Source organism: Pan paniscus, chromosome 11 (genome assembly GCF_029289425.2).
Source record: "Pan paniscus chromosome 11, NHGRI_mPanPan1-v2.0_pri, whole genome shotgun sequence".
Classification (NCBI taxonomy): Eukaryota; Metazoa; Chordata; class Mammalia; order Primates; family Hominidae; genus Pan; species Pan paniscus.
In genome coordinates, this window is record NC_073260.2 from 17,289,278 (window position 1) to 17,310,418 (window position 21,141).

Genomic DNA, 21,141 nt, shown 5'->3' on the forward strand with positions numbered 1-21,141 from the left:
CTACTTCAATTAAAAGTGGATATGATTGGCGGGGTGCAGTGGCTCACACCTGTAATCCCAGCAATTTGGGAGGTTGAGGCTGGCGGATCACTTGAGGCCAGGAGTTCGAGACCACCCTGGCCAACATGGCGAAACCCCATCTCTACGAAAAATACGAAAATTAGCCAGGTGTAGTGGTGGGTGCCTGTAATCCCAGTTACTGACTCCGAAGGCTGAGGCAGGAGAATTGCTTGAACCCGGGAGCCGGAGGTTGCAGTGAGCTGAGATTGTTCCAGTGCACTCCAGCATGGGTGACAGAGCGAGATTCAGTAAAAAAAAAAAAAAAAAAAAGTGGATTTGAGCTTGAATCGTGTCACCTTACAGCAGATCACTTTCTATTTTCTATTTTTCCCTGGAACACTTTGTCATTTCTTGTTCTTTCTTACTGGAGGTTTAGGAGTGGTAGTGGGAATTTATTCACCGATTTAAATCTACAGGCAGTAAAATGCCATCCTCCCTGAACACCTTTACTACAATAGTGGGGTTTAATGCAGTATTTGTTCTTGGTGCCCACTGTCTAGGGCAGCTGAAAGGAGTCTCCTTCCCTTCCCACCTCTGGCTTTGCTGTTTCTCAGCAATCACTCCAAGAACACATCCACCCATTCAGCACTTCTTTCCTCTATGATTCCTCTGTGAAGCAGACACGTGCCCTTCTTGCCTTGGCTTCTCTCTACTCCCATTCCTGAATTTCCAGTTCCTGTGGGATACCTCTGATTGATGTCCTGTTATCCCCTCTAGCTCAGTTCTTCTAAAAGTTAATTTTTTCTCCCGTTTATACTCCCATTCCCAACACTATTGCATTAGCGGTTCTGTTGGTCACTGATATGAGGAGGTGAGGCTTGACATAGGCATGGACACCCAGGTGGAAGATGCAGTGCTTTGAGTGGGAATGCTGTGGCAGTCTGTTCAGCACTCTGGAGAGCTCCTAGGTGGGGCCAGGTCCCTCCCCTGACTCTTCTCCCAAGAATGGGCCTAGGAACTCAGTACACACCCCATCATCACCGCAGTTCTATGACAGTTAAAGGAATCTCATCCATTTCTCCTAGGCTCAGTTCCATGGGGCCTAAGGATTTAATGAGGCTGGGTTCTAGTCCTTGTTCTGCCACTTACTGGATGCAGTACCAGAGGGTTAAATAAACCAGTTATTTAATTGCTCTGAGTTTAGGTTTTTCACTTAGGTAAAGTGAAAATAATATATCTACCTATTTCGTAGTGTTGTTGTGAGAGTGAATTGAGATAGCACGTGTAATATACACAGTGCATAAATATTAGCCACCATTTTCATTATTATTACAGAAATTATTGGTACAATATTAATTTTTGTTAATATGTGATTGTATGACTCGAGTCTCTTGTGGCAGTGGCACATCTCTGGGAATTTCAGGCTGGGTTTTGGGATCAGGAGGAGCAAATGAATTTGGAGGGGGCAGAGCCCAGTCACCTTTAGTTAGTCCTCTAGGAGACCTCTTCTCTCTCCCTTTGGGTATGTTATTTTGGCAGCAGTGGATACATCAGGCTCAGCACAAGTCATTGTCGATTGCTGGAAAAGAAGAGCAGCCCCTTGCAGATGTGCAGAATGGGGGATATCCTGCATATGGCAAATGGGGAAATAGGCTTGAAGAGGTCTGTGAATGCCCGAGGCAGCTCCGCAAGTTAGTGGCCACACACAGGACCAGCAACTTGGGCTCCTGGCTTCTCGCTGCTCAGTCTTTGCCCATGCGGTTTGCTTCCTCCTGAGGGAACACCCTCCCTCCCCAGTCTTTTGGTAACTTCCCTTTTTTTCGAGTCAGTTCAAATGGCTTCAACCTTTCCGAGCCTTGGTTGCTCCTTCTGTGAAATGGGGACATGATGGCTATTTACAAGGTGGTGTGGAGCTCTGACTGGAAATTTGACAGCATAGGTAAAAAGCTTGGCTTAGATGGTGACTGCAGGCCTTATTTATCTGACTTGTCCACTGGTTCATTCATCCTCCTATGTTCCCCTGTGATGGTTAATACTGAGTGTCAACTTGATTGGACTGAAGGATGCAAAGTATTGATTCTGGGTGTGTCTGTGAGTGTGTTGCCAAAGGAGATTAACATTTGAGTCAGTGGGCTGGGAAGGGCAGACCCACCCGTAATCTGAGTGGGCACCATCTAATCAGCTGCCAGAGCATCTAGAATATAAAGCAGGCAGAAAGATGTGAAAATCCTGGAATGGCTTAGCCTCCCAGCCCACATCTTTCTCCCATGCTGGATGCTTCCTGCCTTTGAACATCGGATTCCAAGTTCTTCAGCTTTGGGATTCGGTCTGGCTTCCTTGCTCCTCAGCTTGCAGATAGACTATTGTGGGACCTTGTGATCATGTGAGTTAATACTTAATAAACTCCCCTTTATCTATCTATCTATCTATCTATCTATCTATCTATCTATCTATCTATCCTATTAGTCCTGTCTTTCTAGAGAACCCAGACTGATACATCCCCCCTTCAGCTTTGCCTGTCACCACTAACCCTCTGCTCCTGTGTGTGGAATTTCTGAGCATTCCCCGAGCATACTGCCTGGCTCAAAGGCATGACTTGCTTATGTGTTGAATAAATGAATTTATGGACCGGCAACACCATGGTGCCTTTAGACCAATGCTCTGGTGGGACTTTTTATTGGAGAAAGTACTGAATTGGACTGGGTTCCTGGATAACTGGGGAAAAGCCGCCCTAAGAGAAGTCAGGTGTGACTTTGGATAAAGTTGTCTGATATCCTGGGTGGGAGGTAAGTGTTGCTGAAATGGAAACCTGATTTGCGTTGTTTCCATTTCAGTTAATAAACCATTTAAAGTTTTGATGTGGAAGAGTCTAGGTAATTTGAGGCCTAGTGGTGAATTGATATAATTTACCAACTGTGAGAAAGTAGAGAACTGGGAGATTACTGTTGATAATTTGCGGGGTATAATGGAGTTCATTTATAATTTATAATTGATATTGGAGCTCTTTTCCATGGGCTGAATTATGATGGAATGGAGTAAGAGTCATTTAAAGAGATTATTTTGTTGTTTGTATCACCCTCATGAATTGGAAAGTGGAAAAAGAACATAGTGCTAAATTGATATCTAATCTTTTCAGAGCTATTTGCTAAATAAACTGGAATTTTAATTAAAACTGCAAGCCAAGAGGTAAATCGCTTTAGAAGTTTGTGAAGATTTTCTTTTTCTGTTGCCTAATAATATAATTACTACTAATAAAGATTCTTTATGGGTGGGAAATTAGATAGCAGAATAAATAACTGGAGGAGATTGCTATGGTACGCTGAAATTATGAAAGGGGCAAGGTTATATAACCCTCCTACTAATGGGTTTTTTTCCTCCCCATTGTTAAATTGTTTGGTAACAATTTTGATCTCATTAAAAGTATTGCAATCACAAGCGGAAGCAAGGCGGACGATGGGCCTCACCACCGCTCTTCCAGCTTCCATTCATATGAGTCAATTATAATGAATGGATTTAATAAAAAATACAACATGCTTTGGTGATTAACTCAGTGAAGGATGAATGGCACGCTTACCCGGGGTATCATATTTGCAATAATGAAGAAGAAGTGAACAGGAAAAGGAAACTTCATAGATCACAAGAATTGCTACTTTCCAGCAAAAGGTTGTTAATTACTTATCCTCTTGCTATATTTATTGGCTCTATTAGAGGATGAGTAATTATTGTGTTCCCGGGAAACCCACTGGAGCCAGACGGCGCCTTTATTACATGGGAAGGCTCTTCAGAGCGCTAGTTATCTCCGTGGGAGCCTCTCCCTTCAGATTCCCAAACGACTAGGAACCTGGCGGAGGTGAGACAGGAATGTAGCCCACGGGCAGGAGGGAAGGGCACTGTGAAGTGTGTGAACTGTCAGAGCAGTCCTTGCACGCGGAGCCATGACTGCCTTTACTCTCCCACGCCTTCCGCCAGCCCTGCTCCCTGCGCATACTTTTTTCTGGGCCCAGTCCCCACCCATGCTCCCTCCCCTTTCTCCCAGCCTAGGTCAGCTTCCTTATGGTCCTGGCTGCTCTCAGTCTCTCTCTACTCCTCATCCACTCTCCATTCTGCCCTGGTCTGACACAGCCCTGCTTGGGCACTTCCTCCACCTGCAGAGTCAAGCTCCAGCTCCGCAGCTTGCCCTGTGAGCCTACCGTGATCTGTGTGGGCTGTGTGGGCTGCGTGGACCTCTCCAACTTTGGCTGTTCCCCTGCCCCCCAGGCTCCAGGCACGTGGGACGTCTCTGCTGTCCTATAGTCCTCTGCCTGATTTCCCTTCGTCTCTTCCTTTGCGAAGGCCTACTTCACGCCCCGCTCCAGTGGCCCCTCCTTGGTTAAGCTTTTCTCATCTAGACCAGAAACCACTGCTCCTCCCTCTGGGCTCTCACACAGCACTTTGACACGCAGAGTGCATTTGCAGATCTGTCCACACATCTGCCTCTACCCCGACCCGGCTCCTGGATTCCTGGTGGACCAGAGCCATGCTTGATGGACTGTTTTTCCTGAGGTGGGTTTGTGGAGGGCCAGCTTCTGCTTTCTCTGCCAGCAGGCATGTCTGGGGACTCTTCCTCTCTGCCTTTCTCACCAAGGGACTTAATTAGGTGAATAATCCAGGAGGCTTGCTCTCAATATTCTCTAATTGGACTAATTTGACTCCTACTGTCTGCCAGGCCATTCACAAACAGACTTTCACCTATGCGGTTGTTTTCACATTTACAACATCCCCTGTGAGGGAGGCTCTGCTACTCATCTTTCTCAGATGATGAAACCCAGGCCCTTAATAGTTGGCAGGGCTGAGATTTGAATCCAAGTTCCTGAACTCGAGGGAAGGAGCCTTTCTGCACTTGTGGGCTTTCTCCAGAGGTTACGTGCCTACCCATGAAGACTCACATGGCTTTAATACCCTGATTGTACCATGTGCACATTTAAACTTAGGCTAGTCCTGCAAAACACCCCCATCTCCTAGCTCTTTTGGGTAACAGAAAGATGGATGAAGGAAGAGTTTTTAAAAATCTTATCAGTCAATAAGTATGAGGTGAAGAATGATAGGAAAGAATGGAAGAGAAGAAGAAACCAGCATTTTTTGAACACCTGCTATGCATCAAGTATTGTGTGCCAGGCCCCGTGCTAGGTGGTCCAAACATACTATTAATCCTTGTAATAACCCAATCAAGTCGACATTATTGTTCCCATCGAGGAAACAGGCTTGGAGTTGCTCCCACAGGTGGGCTTCCCCACCAGCCCCATCCAAAGACACTGCAGTCGGGAAGCTCTCTGGTCCCTCGCTGGCATGGGGAAACCTTTTCTCACCAGCTCCATTTTCCATAGGCAAGAGTGAGCCTGGAATCTTCCTGAGCCCCTCAGTTGGGGTGGAATTTCTCCTCTGTCTGGGGAGCAATGCTGTTCACTGAGATGTGAGCAGCAAGGCAGAGAAGTGAGCGGGCCTCCCTCTTTCAGGCCTGAAAGGGACATGCCTTCTTTTGATGTGCCCACATTTGGCAGATAGAACTGTGTTCCATCTGGTCACACCCTTCAGGATTTCATCAATTTCCACCAGTATTTTCTTAGTCTGCTTTTTTTCTTGATTGAGGAAGAGTGATAGTTTTTTTTGTCCACTCTTGAAGGGCAGTTGCTTAGTCCTTTCTTTGTCTTAATTGGCCTCTTCTGGACTTTTCTGTGCTATGTTTTTTCTTTTATGATTTTTATTGTTATGGGTTCTTTCTAATTTGGTCTCGAGGTCTCTCTGTTGAGCGTGGCCACAGGCCAAGATAGCCAGTCTCCAGGAGAGCCCTGACCAAGGGGAAAGTTAGGTTTGGGTGTGTGTCAGATGAGACACAATGAGGAGGTGAAACAGAAGAAATTTATTACTCAGAGGATCCAGAGAGGTTAGGGGCATTGACTGGGGACTGTCTGGAAGTCTGGAGGGGACAGAGAGCTCAACCAGCGAGTGGGAAGTGAGAGCGAGTGAGTGAGCAAGAGAGAGACCCAGAGAGAGAGAAAGAGAGAGAGAAGAGAGACAGACAGACTCTGGTGTTGGTAATTAGGTTTTGTTGTGGTCAGCAGCTGTGGGTGTGTTGGGTTTTGGGTCCATGGGATGAGCAACAAGCAGGCAGTATCACAAACGACCACATGGGAGGGAAAGTTTTAACTAGGCCAAAGGCGATGTGGTATGACTGGGTTTCAAATAACTTATGCTAGACCACAAAATGGATGCCAAGGCAGAAACTGCAGGGTATGTTAAAGAAATTTATGATATCTTCTTTGAAGTGTTTGTCACAACTCTCTACTGTATGTGCTCATTTCATCCATCCATGCATCCATCCCCCTTAGTCGAATTGAAGGAGTGCGGTCTTTGGAGATAAACCAACATGGCTTCAAATTCTGGGTTTGTCACTTATTAGCAATGGGATTATATTTCTTTATCTGCAAAATGGAGGCATTTATGTAAGATACCTGGCACATTGTTAAGTACTCAATAGTAATTATTATATTCATTATATTATAAGGATATATTAATCTTAAATTCCTTCATTCTCAGAACATGTTCTTCCTCTGGGACCTTGCTCTAAAACTGAAATGATGCATTCATTATCTATTGCTGTGTAACAAATTTCCCCAAAACTAAGCAGCTTAAAACAAAAACATCCATGATCTTACACCATTTTTGAGGGTTAGGAATCTGAGTGTGACTTAGCTGGGTGGTTCTGGCTTAGGCTTTTTCATGAGGCTACAATCAAGCTGTTGGGCAGAGCTGCAGACCCTGAGTACTTGACTGGGGCTGACAGATCCACTTCCAAGCTCACTCACATGGCTGATGGCAGGTGACTTTGATTGCTTACCACGTGGGTGTCTCCCTAGGCATTCCCAAAGCAAAGGGGGAGTGAGGAGACTAAGGCAGACACCGTAGTCTTTTAATAAAAATATCCTAAATATCAGAAGTCACGGCTTATCACGTCTGCTGTATGCCATTGGTCATCTAGACCAAGCCTGTGACAATGTGGGAGAGGACACACAAGGGATTGAATTCCAGAAGGCAGGGATCACTGGGGACCATCTTGGAGGCTGCAGACCACAGGTAGGGGAGACGATAGAAAGAAGAATAAAATGTCTCTCCCCTGAAGCATCCTGTCAGGTGAGGGAGGCCGTCATGTAAACATTAATGCCCCGTAAGACAGTGGCTATATTACTGGCACCAACAGAATGCCAGGGGAACATTGGAGAGAACTCTATTAACCTGCCTGAAGGCATCATGGAAGGTTTCCCAAGTGCACGCACACCACAGTGTCCTTACTCAAGGCCGTCCTAATGACACGCGATATTTGGTTGGCGTCTTTTTAAATTGAAGTTACTTGTTGAGGTGATTTCCTTGGACATTAAAAATAATAACTTGTCTCATATTACAGCAATGTACTGTTTACAAAGTGCTTTCCCATGTGTTATCGCAGTCCACATAACAGCCCTGGGAGGTAGACAGGTTTTATTACTATTGTTTTTCTCAGTTGTAGCTGAGCTGAGGAAGCAAAGTCACTGTTGGAGTCTCTGAGTAGGGTGTGGTGGGTTGGGGCTTGAGCCGGGGTCTCGCTGCTCCACGCTTGGTACCTTAGCCGTGACAGCACCTTCCCTGTGTTTCCTTTGAGTACTTTGGACCCCTCATCTTAGAGCAGCCATTTGGACCATTTCCCCCCTACAGATGCATTGCACACAGACTTGCTTATATCAAAGCTTATTTGCCACCTTTATTCTCAGTCAGTTGAAATGCTTTCTGTTCATAGAGAAGCTTTATGAAGAAAATCATTCACAAAGTACAGAAATGTGAACTATGCTTTCATCAGCATTCACTGTGAAATTTCATTTTGCAAAGTCCCCAGGGGGACTTGAAATTTCTCTTTGGGCCATTAGAAGAGGGACCCGAACATCAATTCCTTAAACACAGATTTGCTCAAAGAACATTTCACAGCTTCAGTTCTCGTTTGAACGTGACTATTTTGCAAGTTTGTTTTTAGTTCTTCTGGTCAAGAGGGAAAAGATTTCGGGTCCATCCAGGTGTATACTCTGGGGGAGGAAGTTTCTTTGTGACAAAGATGGTAGCATGTAGGGTGAGGGTTACAGTTATTCATGCGTGACTAGTAAATAAGACTATAGCAGTCTCCAAAAAGACATCTGTAGTGCTTAAGTGCATGGGCCTTGAAACTGCACAGACCTGGATTTGATCCTGCCTCTGCCCTTACTGTAATACCTCTGTGACCTTGGGAAAGTTATTTACTCTCCTAGCACTTGGTGCCTTCATTTGCAAATAGTGTTAATAGTAGCACCTATATCATAATCTTTATCATAGGGTTAATAGCACTTTTATCATGTTTGTGGATTAAATAAGGTAATACATGTAAAGTGTTTAACACATAGACATAGGAATAAGCATTACCTAAATGCTAATGTTAGTGGGGATGATGATGACATGTATTTGAGTGGCTGCTCTTTGTGAGTTCATTCATTCATGAAACATTACTGCAGGCATTGCTAACACTGGTATCTGAGAACAACTAGGGGCTGTAGGGAGTCTTTGAATCTCCTAAGCTCATGTGGAAGATTTTGTGCATGTGCGTGCTTTTTTTTTTTTCTGGCAAGAATCTCAAAGGAATTTATGACCTCAGAAAGGTTAAAAACAAAGCCTACAGGGTGCTGAAGACTTGGTGTTAGGGATACACTGATGATCATGGGCTCTCCTTGTGCTTAAGGAGTTTGCAAAGTGGCCAGGTGGACAGATGTACAGACAAGATGTTGCAGAATGGCCTGTGATGGGTGTAGCGACAGAGGCCACAGACAAAGAGAGCTGAGAGATCATCATCATGGAGGGGGAGTGGATGGGCAAGCCCAGTCAGAAGATCCCAGGCGGAAGGAATGACATGAAGAAACCCAGGCCACCAAATAATAAAGTGCTGTATCCTTAAAGGATCGAAAGTAGTCACAGTGACAGTGCAAGTGCCCAAGAGTTAAGTGGCCAACTTGAGGTGGGCAGGTTGGCAGAGGGGAGTCTGTGAAGTGTCTTTCAGATGAGGCTTGGAGCTTAGCCTTGATCCTGTGGTCGGTCCACGGGGAGGCATTGAAGAGTTGTAGCAAAGGAGCGATATGGTCAGAGCTGTGTTTAAAAATAAAAATCTGGGCTGTGTTCAGTGCCTCACATCTATAATCCCAGCACTTTGGAAAGCCAAGATGGTAAAACTGCTTGAGGCAGGAGTTTGAGACCAGCCTGGGCAACATAGTGCAACTCTGACTCTACAAAAAGTAAAAGATATAGTCAGATGCTGTGCCATGTGCTTATAGTTCCAGCTACTAGGGAGGCTGATGCAGGAGGATCACTTGAGGCTAGGAGTTTGAAGCTGCAGTGAGCTATTATCACACCACTGCACCCAGGCTGGCTGACAGAGTGAGACCCCATCTCTGAAAAAATAAAAATAAAAATAATGAAAATAAAAGTCTCTCATCCTGCTGTGTGTCAGGTAGACTAAAGAGGAGACCCTGGAGGAAGGGAGTTGGGGGAGGAGGCTTGTGAGAGATGAGGCCCTGAAGTAAGGCAGAGGCAGTGGGGATTCAGGAAGGAGAGGAAATTAAAAATAAGCTAGGAGATCGGCCAGAAGGCTTGCTGCCCAGTGGATGTTGAGGAGGGAGAAGGTGACATGGGTGATTCTCAGGATTATGGCTTCTAATTTTCCTGTGGGCCTGGGACCTGCCAGATACCTGGTTACACCCCACTGGAGACCTGAGACACGCATATCAAATTGTCCCTAGCCCTAGAAATGCATAGTGTTAATGAGGGAGATAAGGATTACACATGAAATAACTGAAGAACAGCACAGGCACATCCTAAGCATAGTAAGGGAATCAGGAAGGTGATGGTGTGAACTGGAGTGGTTCCAAAGCTCTCTGTGGCGTTATATCAAATGAGCAGTTTTTAGTGTTCATCTTGTCTGACCTCTCAGCTTCCCACCACTCCTTTAGTCTTGAAACACTTTTCCCTTGCTTTTACAACATGTACTCTCTCTCTCTGTGGTCTCTCTTTCCCAGCTGGCTCGCTGGGTTCATTCTCTTCCAGGGAGAGGGGGCGGGGGCATGCTCCAGCACAGGGTGCAGCCCTACCTGAGCTGCCCCCTGCTGAAGTCTCATCTCCACCACTTCCCTCTTGTCCTCTCTGCTGCAGCCACCCTGACCCTCCATCAGGCTTTGCCTTGAGCCAATGACAGTCCTACCTCTGTGCTTTTACACATTTATTTTCTGTCTGAACACCTTTCTTCCCTCATCTCCTTGTCAACTCCCATTCTTCCTTCCAATCTAAGCTCAAATTGCCCATCCTCAGGAAAAGGTTGACCATTTTATTTATTGCCCAAACTGGGATACATTTGAAAGTGCAATGGGTGTTATAAACAATAACACCAGGACAACAGGCATACGCTGGAACCTTCTGGACAAATGGACAGGTGGTCACCTGACACGGGGTGGCCTTCTCAGGCTCCCCAGATGTGACTGGATCTTCCTGTGCCCTCGTTGCTCTCTGGGATTCCTTCCACAGCCCCTACCGTGGTTTATAGTGATACCTTTGAGCACCATCTGGCTTATCATCTTCTCCCCCGTGGACCATATACTCTGAAGGCAGACATTTCCCATTGTGTTGTTGGCTCCTGAGACCCTTTGGCGCGTAGGAGGTACTTAATCAACACCTAATGAGTACCTGAATCAATGATGGAACTCAGATTGTGTTGTTCTGTGGCATGTACTAAGCCCTTCCATTTCCATATCTTGGTTGGTTCTCTTCGCTATCTTGCACGTTTTCCTCATCTCTATCTCCTGAGGACAGAGGCTTAATTACAATCTCACAGTGAGTGCCAGAGACAAGTCTAGGACTCTCAGATCTGCTGATCCCAAATCCAGTGCTTTTTCCAAAAGTGTCTGAAGAAGAGAAAAGGAAAGATGACTACCAGATTTAGAACCCGGGAAACTGGGAGGATGGTCAGGACTGGAAAAAGATGGAGAATGGGGATCTGAGAACCATTTCTCAGCTTTCTATGCTCCATGACCATCTGAACAGCATTCTATGCTGCAGACAGCTCAGAGTAGAGCCACAAATGGCCCCTCAGCTGCAGGGGGCGTATTAGTCTGTTCTTGCTATAAAGAACTACCTGAGACTGGGTAATTGATAAGGGAAAGAGGTTTAATTGGCTCGTGGTTCGCAGGCTGTACAGGAAGAATGGCTCTGGAGGCCTCAGGAAACTTACAATCATGGAAGAAGGCAAACAGGAAGGAGGTGTCTTACATGGCTGGAGCAGGAGGGAGAGAGAGAAGCGGGGGAGGTGCTACACACTTTTAAACAACCAGATCTCATGAGAGTTCACTGTCATGAGAGCAGCAAGCGGGAAGTCTGTCCCCATGATCCAATCACCTCCCACCAGGCCTCTTCTCCAACACTGGGGATTGCAAGTCGACATGAAACTTGGGCGGGGACACAAATCCAAACTCTATCAGGGGGCTTAAGTAGATGGTGTTTTGTTTTTATTGTGGTAAAACATACATGATATAAAATTTACCATTTTAACCATTTTTAGGTGTACAGTTCAGTGGCTTTAAGTACAATCACACTGCTGTCCAACCATCACCGTCATGCATCTCCAGAACTTTCTCATCTTCCCAAACTGACACTCTGTACCCATTAAACACTAATTCCCTATTTCTGTTCCCTCCAGCCCCTGGCAACCACCATCCTACTTTCTGCCTCTATGAATTTGACCACTCTAGGTTCCTCAGATAAGTAGAATCATACGATATTTGTCTTTTTGTGTCTGGCTCATTCACTTAGCATCACATCTTCAAGGTACATCCATGTTGTAGCAGAATTTCCTTCCTTTATAAGGCCGGATAATTTTCTATTGTATTTATATACCATATTGTGTTTATTTCTTCATCCACTAATGGACACACCTGGGCTTTTTCTACATTTTGGCTATTGTGAATAATGCTCCTATGAATGTTGGTATATAAATATCTGTTTGAGTTTCTGCTTTCATTTCTTTTCTTTTTTTTTGAGATGGAGTTTCACTCTGTCGCCCAGGCTGGAGTGCAGTGGCGTGATCTTGGCTCACTGCAACCTCTGCTTCCTGGGTTCAAGCGATTCTCCTGCCTCAGCCTCCCAAGTAACTGGGATTACAGGCACGCCACAATGCCCGGCTAATTTTTGTATTTGTAGTAGAGACAGAGTTTCGCCATGTTGGCCAGGCTGATCTTGAACACCTGACCTCAGGTGATCTGCCCACCTCCGCCTCCCAAAGTGCTGGGATTACAGGGGTGAGGAACCGTGCCCAGCCTGCTTTCATTTCTTTTGGGGGATACACCCAGAACTGGAATTGCTAGATCGATCAGCCAGTAATTTTTTTTTTTAACTACAGCAGCTTTCTATATTCTTAATGCGCAAGGGTTCCAATTTCTCTATATACTTGTCAACACTTAGGTCCTGTGATTTTTTTTCTTTTTTTTTAGATAGGGTCTCTATCATCTAGGCTGGAGAGCAGTGGTGCAATCATAGTTCACTATAGCCTCAAACACCTGGGTTCAAGCAATCCTCCTGCTTCAGCTTCCCGAGTAGTTGGGACTACAGGCATGCCACCATGCCGAGCTAATTTTTCAGGTATTTTGTTGTTGTTGTTTGTTAGATGGGGGCCCTGCTACGTTGCTCAGGCTGGTCTTGAACTCCTCCCGCATCAGCCTCCCAAAGTGCTGTGATTACAGGTGTGTGCCACCTCGCCCAGCCTGTTTTTGATAATAGTTATCCTAATGGGTATGAAGCAGTTTCTTATGATTTTGATTTGCAATTTTTTAAATGATTAATGATGTTAAATATCTTTTCATATGCTCATTGGCCATTAGTATGTCTTAGGAGAAATGTCTATTCAGGACTTTTGTCCATTTTGTAAGTGTTTTTTCATTGTTGAGTTGTAGGAGTTTAAAAATATATTCTGCTCATCATCACTGGCCGTCAGAGAAATGCAAATCAAAACCACAATGAGATACCATCTCACACCAGTTAGAATGGCGATCATTAAAAAGTCAGGAAACAACAGGTGCTGGAAAGGATGTGGAGAAATAGGAACACTTTGACACTGTTGGTGGGACTGTAAACTAGTTCAACCATTGTGGAAGTTGGTGTGGCGATTCCTCAGGGATCTAGAACTAGAAATACCATTTGACCCAGCCATCCCATTACTGGGTATATACCCAAAGGATTATAAATCATGCTGCTATAAAGACACATGCACACGTATGTTTATTGTGGCATTATTCACAATAGCAAAGACTTGGAACCAACCCAAATGTCCAACAATGATAGACTGGATTAAGAAAATGTGGCACATATACACCATGGAATACTATGCAGCCATAAAAAAGGATGAGTTCATGTCCTTTGTAGGGACATGGATGAAGCTGGAAACCATCATTCTCAGCAAACTATAGCAAGGACAAAAAACCAAACACTGCACGTTCTCACTCGTAGGTGGGAATTGAACAATGAGAACACATGGACACAGGAAGGGGAACATCACACACCGGGGACTGTTGTGGGGTGAGGGGAGGGGGAAGGGGTAGCATTAGGAGATATAAATGCTAAATGACGAGTTAATGGGTGCAGCACACCAACATGGCACATGTATACATATGTAACAAACCTGCACGTTGTGCACATGTACCCTAAAACTTAAAGTATAATAATAATAAAAAAAGAAAAGAAAAAAATATATATATTCTGACTATTGATCTATTATCAAATATATGATTTTCACATATTTTCTGCCATTCTGTGGGTTACTTTTTCACTCTGTTCATAGTGTCTTTTGATGAAAAAAAGTTTTTAATTTTTATCTTTGATTTACCTATTTTGTTTTTGGTTGGCTGTGCTTACGTTGTCATATCCAAGAAATCATTGCCAAATGCAGTGTTATGAAGCTTTTCTCCTATGTTTTCTATATTTCTAGTGTTATGAAGCTTTTCTCCTATATTTTCTATATTACTAGTGTTAATGAAGCTTTTCTCCTATATTTTCTATATTTCTAGTGTTATGAAGCTTTTCTCCTATATTTTCTGTATTTCTAGTGTTATGAAGCTTTTCTCCTATATTTTCTTCTAGGGGATTTAATAGTTTTGGCTCATATGATTAGGCCTTTGATCTATTTTGGGTTAATTTTTGTATATGGTATAAGGTAAAGGTCCAACTTCATTCTTTTTGCACGTGGATATTCAGTTTTCCCAGCACCACTTGTTGAAAAGACTGCCCTTTCCCTATTGAATAGTCTTGTCATCCTTGTTGAGAATCATTTGATCACACCTGAGAGGCTTTATTTCTGAGCTATCCTATCCCACTGTCCTCTATGTCTGTCTTTATGCCAGTACCACACTGATTTTTTTCATTTGTTTTTATTTTCATTTTTAAAGCATTTTTGGTTCACAGCAAAATTGAGCATATGGTGCAGAGATTTTCCCCCACCTGCATTGATAGCCTCCCCCACCATCAAAATCCTGAATCAGAGTGGTGTGTTTTTTACAACTGATGAAACTACATTGACATGTCATCATCACCCAAAGTCCATAGTTTACATTACTCTTCACTCTTGGTGCTATTCTATGGGTTTTGAAAAATGTATAATGACATGTATCTACCATTATAGTACCACACAGAGTATTTTCACTGCTCTAAAATCCTCTGTACTTCACCTATTCATCTCTTCCTCCCCTCTGGCCCCTGGCAAATACTGATCTTTTTACTGTCTCTGTAGTTTTGCCTTTTCCAGAATGTAGTTTAGTTGGAATCATACAGCATGTAGCTTTTTCAGATTGACTTATTCCATTTAGTAATATGCATTTAAGATTCCTCCATGTCTTTTGTGGCTTGACAGCTCATTTCTTTTTAGCACTGAATAATATTTCATTGTTTGGATATACTGTAGTTTATTTATCTACTCACCTACAGAAGGACTCACCTACTGAAGGACATCTCAGCTGCTTCCAAGTTTTGGCAGTTATGAATACAGCTGCTATAAACATTCATGTGCAGATTTTTGTGTGGATATAAGTTTTTCAACCCATTTGGATAAATACCAAGGAGAACTAATTGCTGGATTATATAATAAGAGTATGTTTAGTTTTGTAAGAAACTGCCAAACTGCCTTCTAAAGTGGCTTTACCATTTTGCATTTCCACCAGAAAGGAATGAGGGTTCCTGTTGCTCGACGTCCTTGCCAGCATTTGGTGTGTCAGTGTTTTGGACTTTGGCCATTGTAATAGGTGTCTGGTGGTATCTCATTGTTATTGTACACACTATTTGATTACTGTAGCTTTGTTTTTGGCATCAGGAAATGTGAGACCTCCAGCCTGGGCGCAGTGACTCACGCCTTTAATCCCAGCACTTGGGGAGGCTGAGGCAGGTGGGTGGCCTGAGACCAGACTGGCCAACATGGCAAAACCCAGCCTCTACTAAAAATACAAGAATTAGCTGGGTGCGCTGGCATGTGCCAGTAATCCCAGCCACTCGGGGGGCTGAGGCGGAAGAGAAAGAATCACTTGATCCAGGAGGCAGAGGTTGCAGTGAGCTGAGATTGTACCACTGCACTCCAGCCTGGGTGATGGAAGAAGACTCTGTTTCAAAAAAAAAAGAAAAAAAAAGGAAGTATGAGAACTCCACTTGGTTCTTTTTTTTTTTTTTTCAAGATTGTTTTTGCTATTTGGGGTCCCTTGAAATTCCATATGAATTTTAGGATGGATTTTTTTATTTTGAAAAAAGTTATTGGGATTTTGATAGAGACTGCATTGCATCTGTAGACCATTTTGGATAGTATTGACATCCTAACAATATTAACTCTTCCAGTCTATGAGCATAGTATATCTTTCTGTTTATTTGTATTAATATCTTCTTTAACTTCTTTTACAAGTATTTTATAGTTTTCAGTGTACAAGTCTTTCACCTTTTTGGTTAATTCCTAAGTATTTTATTCTTTTTGATGCTATTATAAATGGAATTCTTAAAAAAATGTCCTTTTTGGATTGTTCCTTATCATGTATGAAACACAGTTGATTTTTATGTGTTGATTTTGTATCCTGCAACTTTGCTGAATTTGTTTATTACTTTTAATATTTTTCTGTGGAATCATTAGAGTTTTCTACATATGGGATCATGTCATCAACAAACAGATAATTTTGCTTCTTATTTTCTAATGTGGACACCTTCTATTTCTTTCTCTTGCCTATTCTGGCTAGAATTTATAATACTATGTTGATGTTAAATAAAAGTGGGCATCTTTGTCTTATTCCTGATCATGGAGGAAAAGCTTTAAAGCTTTTAGTATTTTACCATTGAGTATGATGTTAGCTGTGTAAGTGGACAGTTTTTAAAGGAGCTTAAAAAGAGGTAGGATTATGAAATCCTGGGACTTAATTAAAATTATATCCCCCATATTCCTAGCACCTAGTCTGGCATATAATAATTACTGAGTGAATGGACACGTTTTTAAAAATGGTAGTTTCTCAAAACTGAATGAGCTAAAGGTGCCTCTAAAAGGAGGGGCAATTTGGTATTCATGAGGGTGGTAAGCATTGAAGAGTGATGAAAAAGGAGATAAGAGTCATTGGGTTGCCCACTGACAAGGTGCTTGTTCTTCATTGTGGGCAACAAAGCAAAGCCACTTTACCCTTTGCTTGGATAGCCTGCTTAATTCTGGTTATTTTCTCCTTCTCTATATTAGCACTTAACAGCTAGAAGAAAATAACATATGTTGTATCTCATTGTATTTATGAGTACTGAATTAATAACTTACAGCCCATTGCATAAAAAGAAAATGAGCAAAATGCTATAACTTATAGATGGAAGTTGTTAATGTGAGTAGAGTGTACAACATATGCCTCACTGTGCACAGCTTTGAAATAATGTGACTGATTTAAATGACTTGAGGCTGGCTTCATTTTAATGTGGAATGGATGGAAAGCATTGAGTCACCACCATTTCATTAGTAAGGCTATGTTCTTCCATTGGACCTTGGCCCCTCAACTTGAAGTAGATAAAAATTCTGATTACCTATAGTCCTAGAATGGGAAAATCAAAAGATTTTTATTTAATATGTTGGCATATCTATTTGTGTGCACTTTTAACAAGCAAATTCTGAATATGAACTAACATGGCCTCCCTTTTCTCCTTTAACAAGGTCATCTGAGTTACAGATTTAAAAAATCTGTTCATTAAATGCAGAGCTTGTTGATAACTTTGAGAAGCAGCAGGATGTAGTGGAAAGAACAGGCCCTTTTGTCTCGGTGAGAAATTTTCTGGCTGCAAATAATTGAAACTCTATAGCTTGTGCCAAACAAGATTTTAGAAGACCAGAAAGGTATTCTTAGGATACAAGGCTATCTTACAGGCTCACGCGGGTCTGAGGCCACTCAGTCTGAGTTTCTAGGGCTATGTTGTCTCATCTCTGCTTTCCCTCCCACACCTGCTCCTTTCTTGTCTCTCAGCAGACTGGCTGTCTCTGCTCCTGTGCACATAGCCAAGCACAGCTGCCCTGCCCTGGCTTTTTATCCCTGCCAGTTCAAGGGCCAGCAGAGGCTGCCTGGCATCTCTGATTTTCAGATTCCTGGAAGAGAGAATCTGATTATCTCATCTTGAGTCAGATGACCACTCCTGATTTGTTCATTTATTAATTCAGGAAGTCTTTACGAGTTTGGGGAACTGTTTTAGGCACTGGGATTCATCTTACCCTCATGGAGCATATGTGTGTGTGTATGTGTGTGTGTGTGTGTGAGAGAGAGAGAAAGAGAGAGAGACAGAGAGAGAGACATAAGGGAAGAGGGACTCTGAAAGCTTTTTCTTTTGGGCTCGGTTGAAGGTTGTAATTTTCAGAGGAAGGGATGTATGGGCTTGGAATTTGGATAGACCTGGACTCTAATCCTGGTTCCTCCCCTTACCAGCTCTGTGTGACCCTTGGGCATGTTAAATTACCTCTGTCAGCCCCAAGTTTTGAATCAGCAAAATGGGAGTAATCCTTTATCGGGTAGTTATAAGGATTAAAGTGAAATGGTGCCTACAAAGCCAGGAGTGTAGTATCTGCCACATGTAATCAGAGCTCTACCACTTGGAACAAGTTATTAAACCTGTTTGAATCTGTTTCCTCATCTGTAAAATGGCAAAGAATATCACTTACCTCATATGCGTATTATAAGGATTAAACCATGGTAAGTACACCAGGGTGCCAGGAATTTGTACATAATGGATACTCAGTGTGGTCGCTGTTCTTCTTATTCTTATTGTGAGTCACATTTTTTCTCTTCTAGTTCCCATTTGGCCGGCGCTTGCCTTGTGACATCTACTGGCATGGAGTTTCATTTCACGACAATGACATATTCTCCGGTCAAGTGAACAAGTTTCCAGGTATCTGCTGTTGTTGTTGACATTTAAACATGTTTCTAGGGCCAAGTCTCAGGTACACTCTTCTACTAAAACATGACAGTTATTTTTGAGATCAGATTTGAGGACTCTTAATTGGGAATTGCTGTGTTCACTAGCCATTAAGGGTTTAAAGATTGGAGACAGGCTTTTAAAGTTTCAAAGGCAGGCTTTCTTGGTCTAATGCCACTGGTGGAAGAACATGGTTTCCACTTTTTGGGTTATACATATAATATGGGGTTCTAATGAGAGGAATATATTCTGAAAATGAAAAAATAATAGAACATTTCATTCTTGCAGGAAACAAAAGCACCAAAATTCTAGGCATATGTCATAGAAATGGGGTATCAGCTTCCCTTTTCTTTAAGTATTATATTTGGAGGTACCATTTTTAAAACCAAATATACTGGTCTCCATATTAAGTACTACAGGCTGCACACAGCCTCTGCCTTTTACCTAATGACATTATCTCAGCAAGACTTATCCTGCAAGGAGAAATCTTAGTGCTAGAAAAGCATCATAGCCAGCACTAAGATATCCCTCTCACTCCACTACCAACCTCCCAATACAACTTTTTTGTTTTGCATTTTAATCTCTACCACTTTTCTGAGATGGAGTCTCGCTTGGTCACTCAGACTGGAGAGCAGCAGCACGATCTTGGCTCACTGCAACCTCTGCCTCCCAGGTTCAAGCAATTCTCCTGCCTCAGCCTTCCGAGTAGCTGGGATTACAGGCCTGTACCACCATACCCGGCTAATTTTGTATTTTTAGTAGAGACAGGGTTTTGCCATGTCACGTTGGCCAGGCTGGTCTCGAACTCCTGACCTCAAGTGACCCACCTGCCTCAGTCTCCCAAAGTGCTGGGATTACAAGCGTGAGCCACTGTACCGGCTCTCTTCATTATTTTTGATGGCTGAATGAAGAGGATATTTAAGATGGTAGGACAGCTTAGGGAGAAGGAGCACTGGATTAAGCTGGGTATGATGCAAAGGGCTTTCCACTTATTTTTTAAAATGTTAATATATTACACAGACCATATTATAGTGCCATAATAAATACTTTCTAAAAAGAACATCACCCTGAATCCCATATCTCATTTAACAAAACAGCAATATGAATATTTCTATATTTCCTCCCAAACCTTAAGCAAGTTTACTCATCCTTTTTGCATGGTTGCAGTCCTAGTGTAGTTGCCTAAATATAGGGTGTTTTCTCTTAGTATTTTATCAATTTTACCTATTTTAAAGGGAGAATCAATTTACTGTTTCCTTGACATTCTATCCCACGTCTTTAAGAAAACGCATTGCAGAAAACACAATAGCCATACGTTATACATGGGGTGGTAGTTAGTTATGCCACATCCACTAGGGGTTTTCACCTAAGCATGCGGTCTTACAAGTTCACTACCATAGGCCACACTTGGCTCAGATTCACTTAGAAGGATACAGGGCAGGAAACACGGCTTGCTGGACAGTCAGTGTCAAGCATTTCTCTTCAGTGGAGTATTTGCAAGAGTTCCAGAGACTAGTCTCTGGCTCCTCAAGTGAAAGCTCAGGTGCAAAAGGACAAGATCCACATTGGTGGATATGAGTCTTTCTTGGCTTAGATGCCCCACAGAAGCCAGTATCTCTTAGAACTGCTCCATAGTATGCCTTCTAAGGTCCCAGCAAGGGTCATATTAAGTTACAAGAATCATTGCACTCAGAAAAGCCTAGAGCGATGACTTTCTACTAGATATTTATGCAATTTACCAAATCAGGGATCATTTTAACCATATGCTTTGTTGCCTAGTAATTCAGCTAACATTCTACCTTCATTGTTTTCTAGGGGAACTGAGATAGAAAGTTAACCCAAGGTCAAATTTATCCTTAGAGAAGGAGAAAGGGTTTTGTTACAGAACAAGAATGATTCTTGCAGCCAGAGTTCTTGCCCAACAGTTTAATGGGATAGCTATTATTTTTTGTGTCTTGCTGCTCAGAAAAGGATGCTTTGTGATGCCACTTAAAGGACTTATTAGGATATTGGGAGAATACAGTTTGGAAGAGAAAATGCTTTGAATGAGGACAGATTTCCTAAGACATGAATCAACAAATGAGGCTTCGTTTACATTTTCCCCATTTGCTCATGCCTCATCTAGTGGCTCAGAGTAGGAAAGAAGTAGCTATAGATCTACATTTGGAATACAAATTAGAAATATAGAATGAAGTACCCACAAAGGATTAGTTTCATAAAGGTGATAGAATGATATTCATTCCAAAGAAGCAAGTTGGCCCCATCCCATATTCCACATGCCGGTGATTGGAACATAGACTTTTCCACATTACTAACAGAAATTAATTAGTTCTAATGACAAAGCAGGCTCTTGAACCTCTAGGCAGAGGAACAGTGCTGCCACACCCTCTACCCTGTGAAAGGTAGTAATCCTCAGCAGAGGGGTAATTCCAGAACAGTCTGTCCTCTGATACCAGTTTGTGTCCAAGCTTATCTTCTGTCTCTCATATATCTCATAAAATGCACTTTCTATGCATTGTATATTACTTAGGGTAAGTTCTAGTGGATATCCCAGGCAAGTATAAACGCTTTATGTGCTGGGTCAACTGAGAACGGATATATACAGATGGAAGTGATTAATTTTGTTTGTGT

General features: G+C 42.8%; 1 protein-coding gene across 3 annotated transcripts in view; it reads left to right on the top strand.

Moving 5' to 3' along the window:
- TTLL11 (tubulin tyrosine ligase like 11) overlaps positions 1–21,141 on the top strand; it is a 279,224-nt gene that overhangs the window by 36,801 nt on the left and 221,282 nt on the right. For all 3 annotated transcript variants that reach the window (XM_003833114.5, XM_014346269.4, XM_055117668.2), the window contains exon 2: positions 18,387–18,483. In XM_003833114.5, coding sequence (XP_003833162.2) covers positions 18,387–18,483 — 97 coding nt within the window. The remainder of the gene's footprint in view (positions 1–18,386; positions 18,484–21,141) is intronic.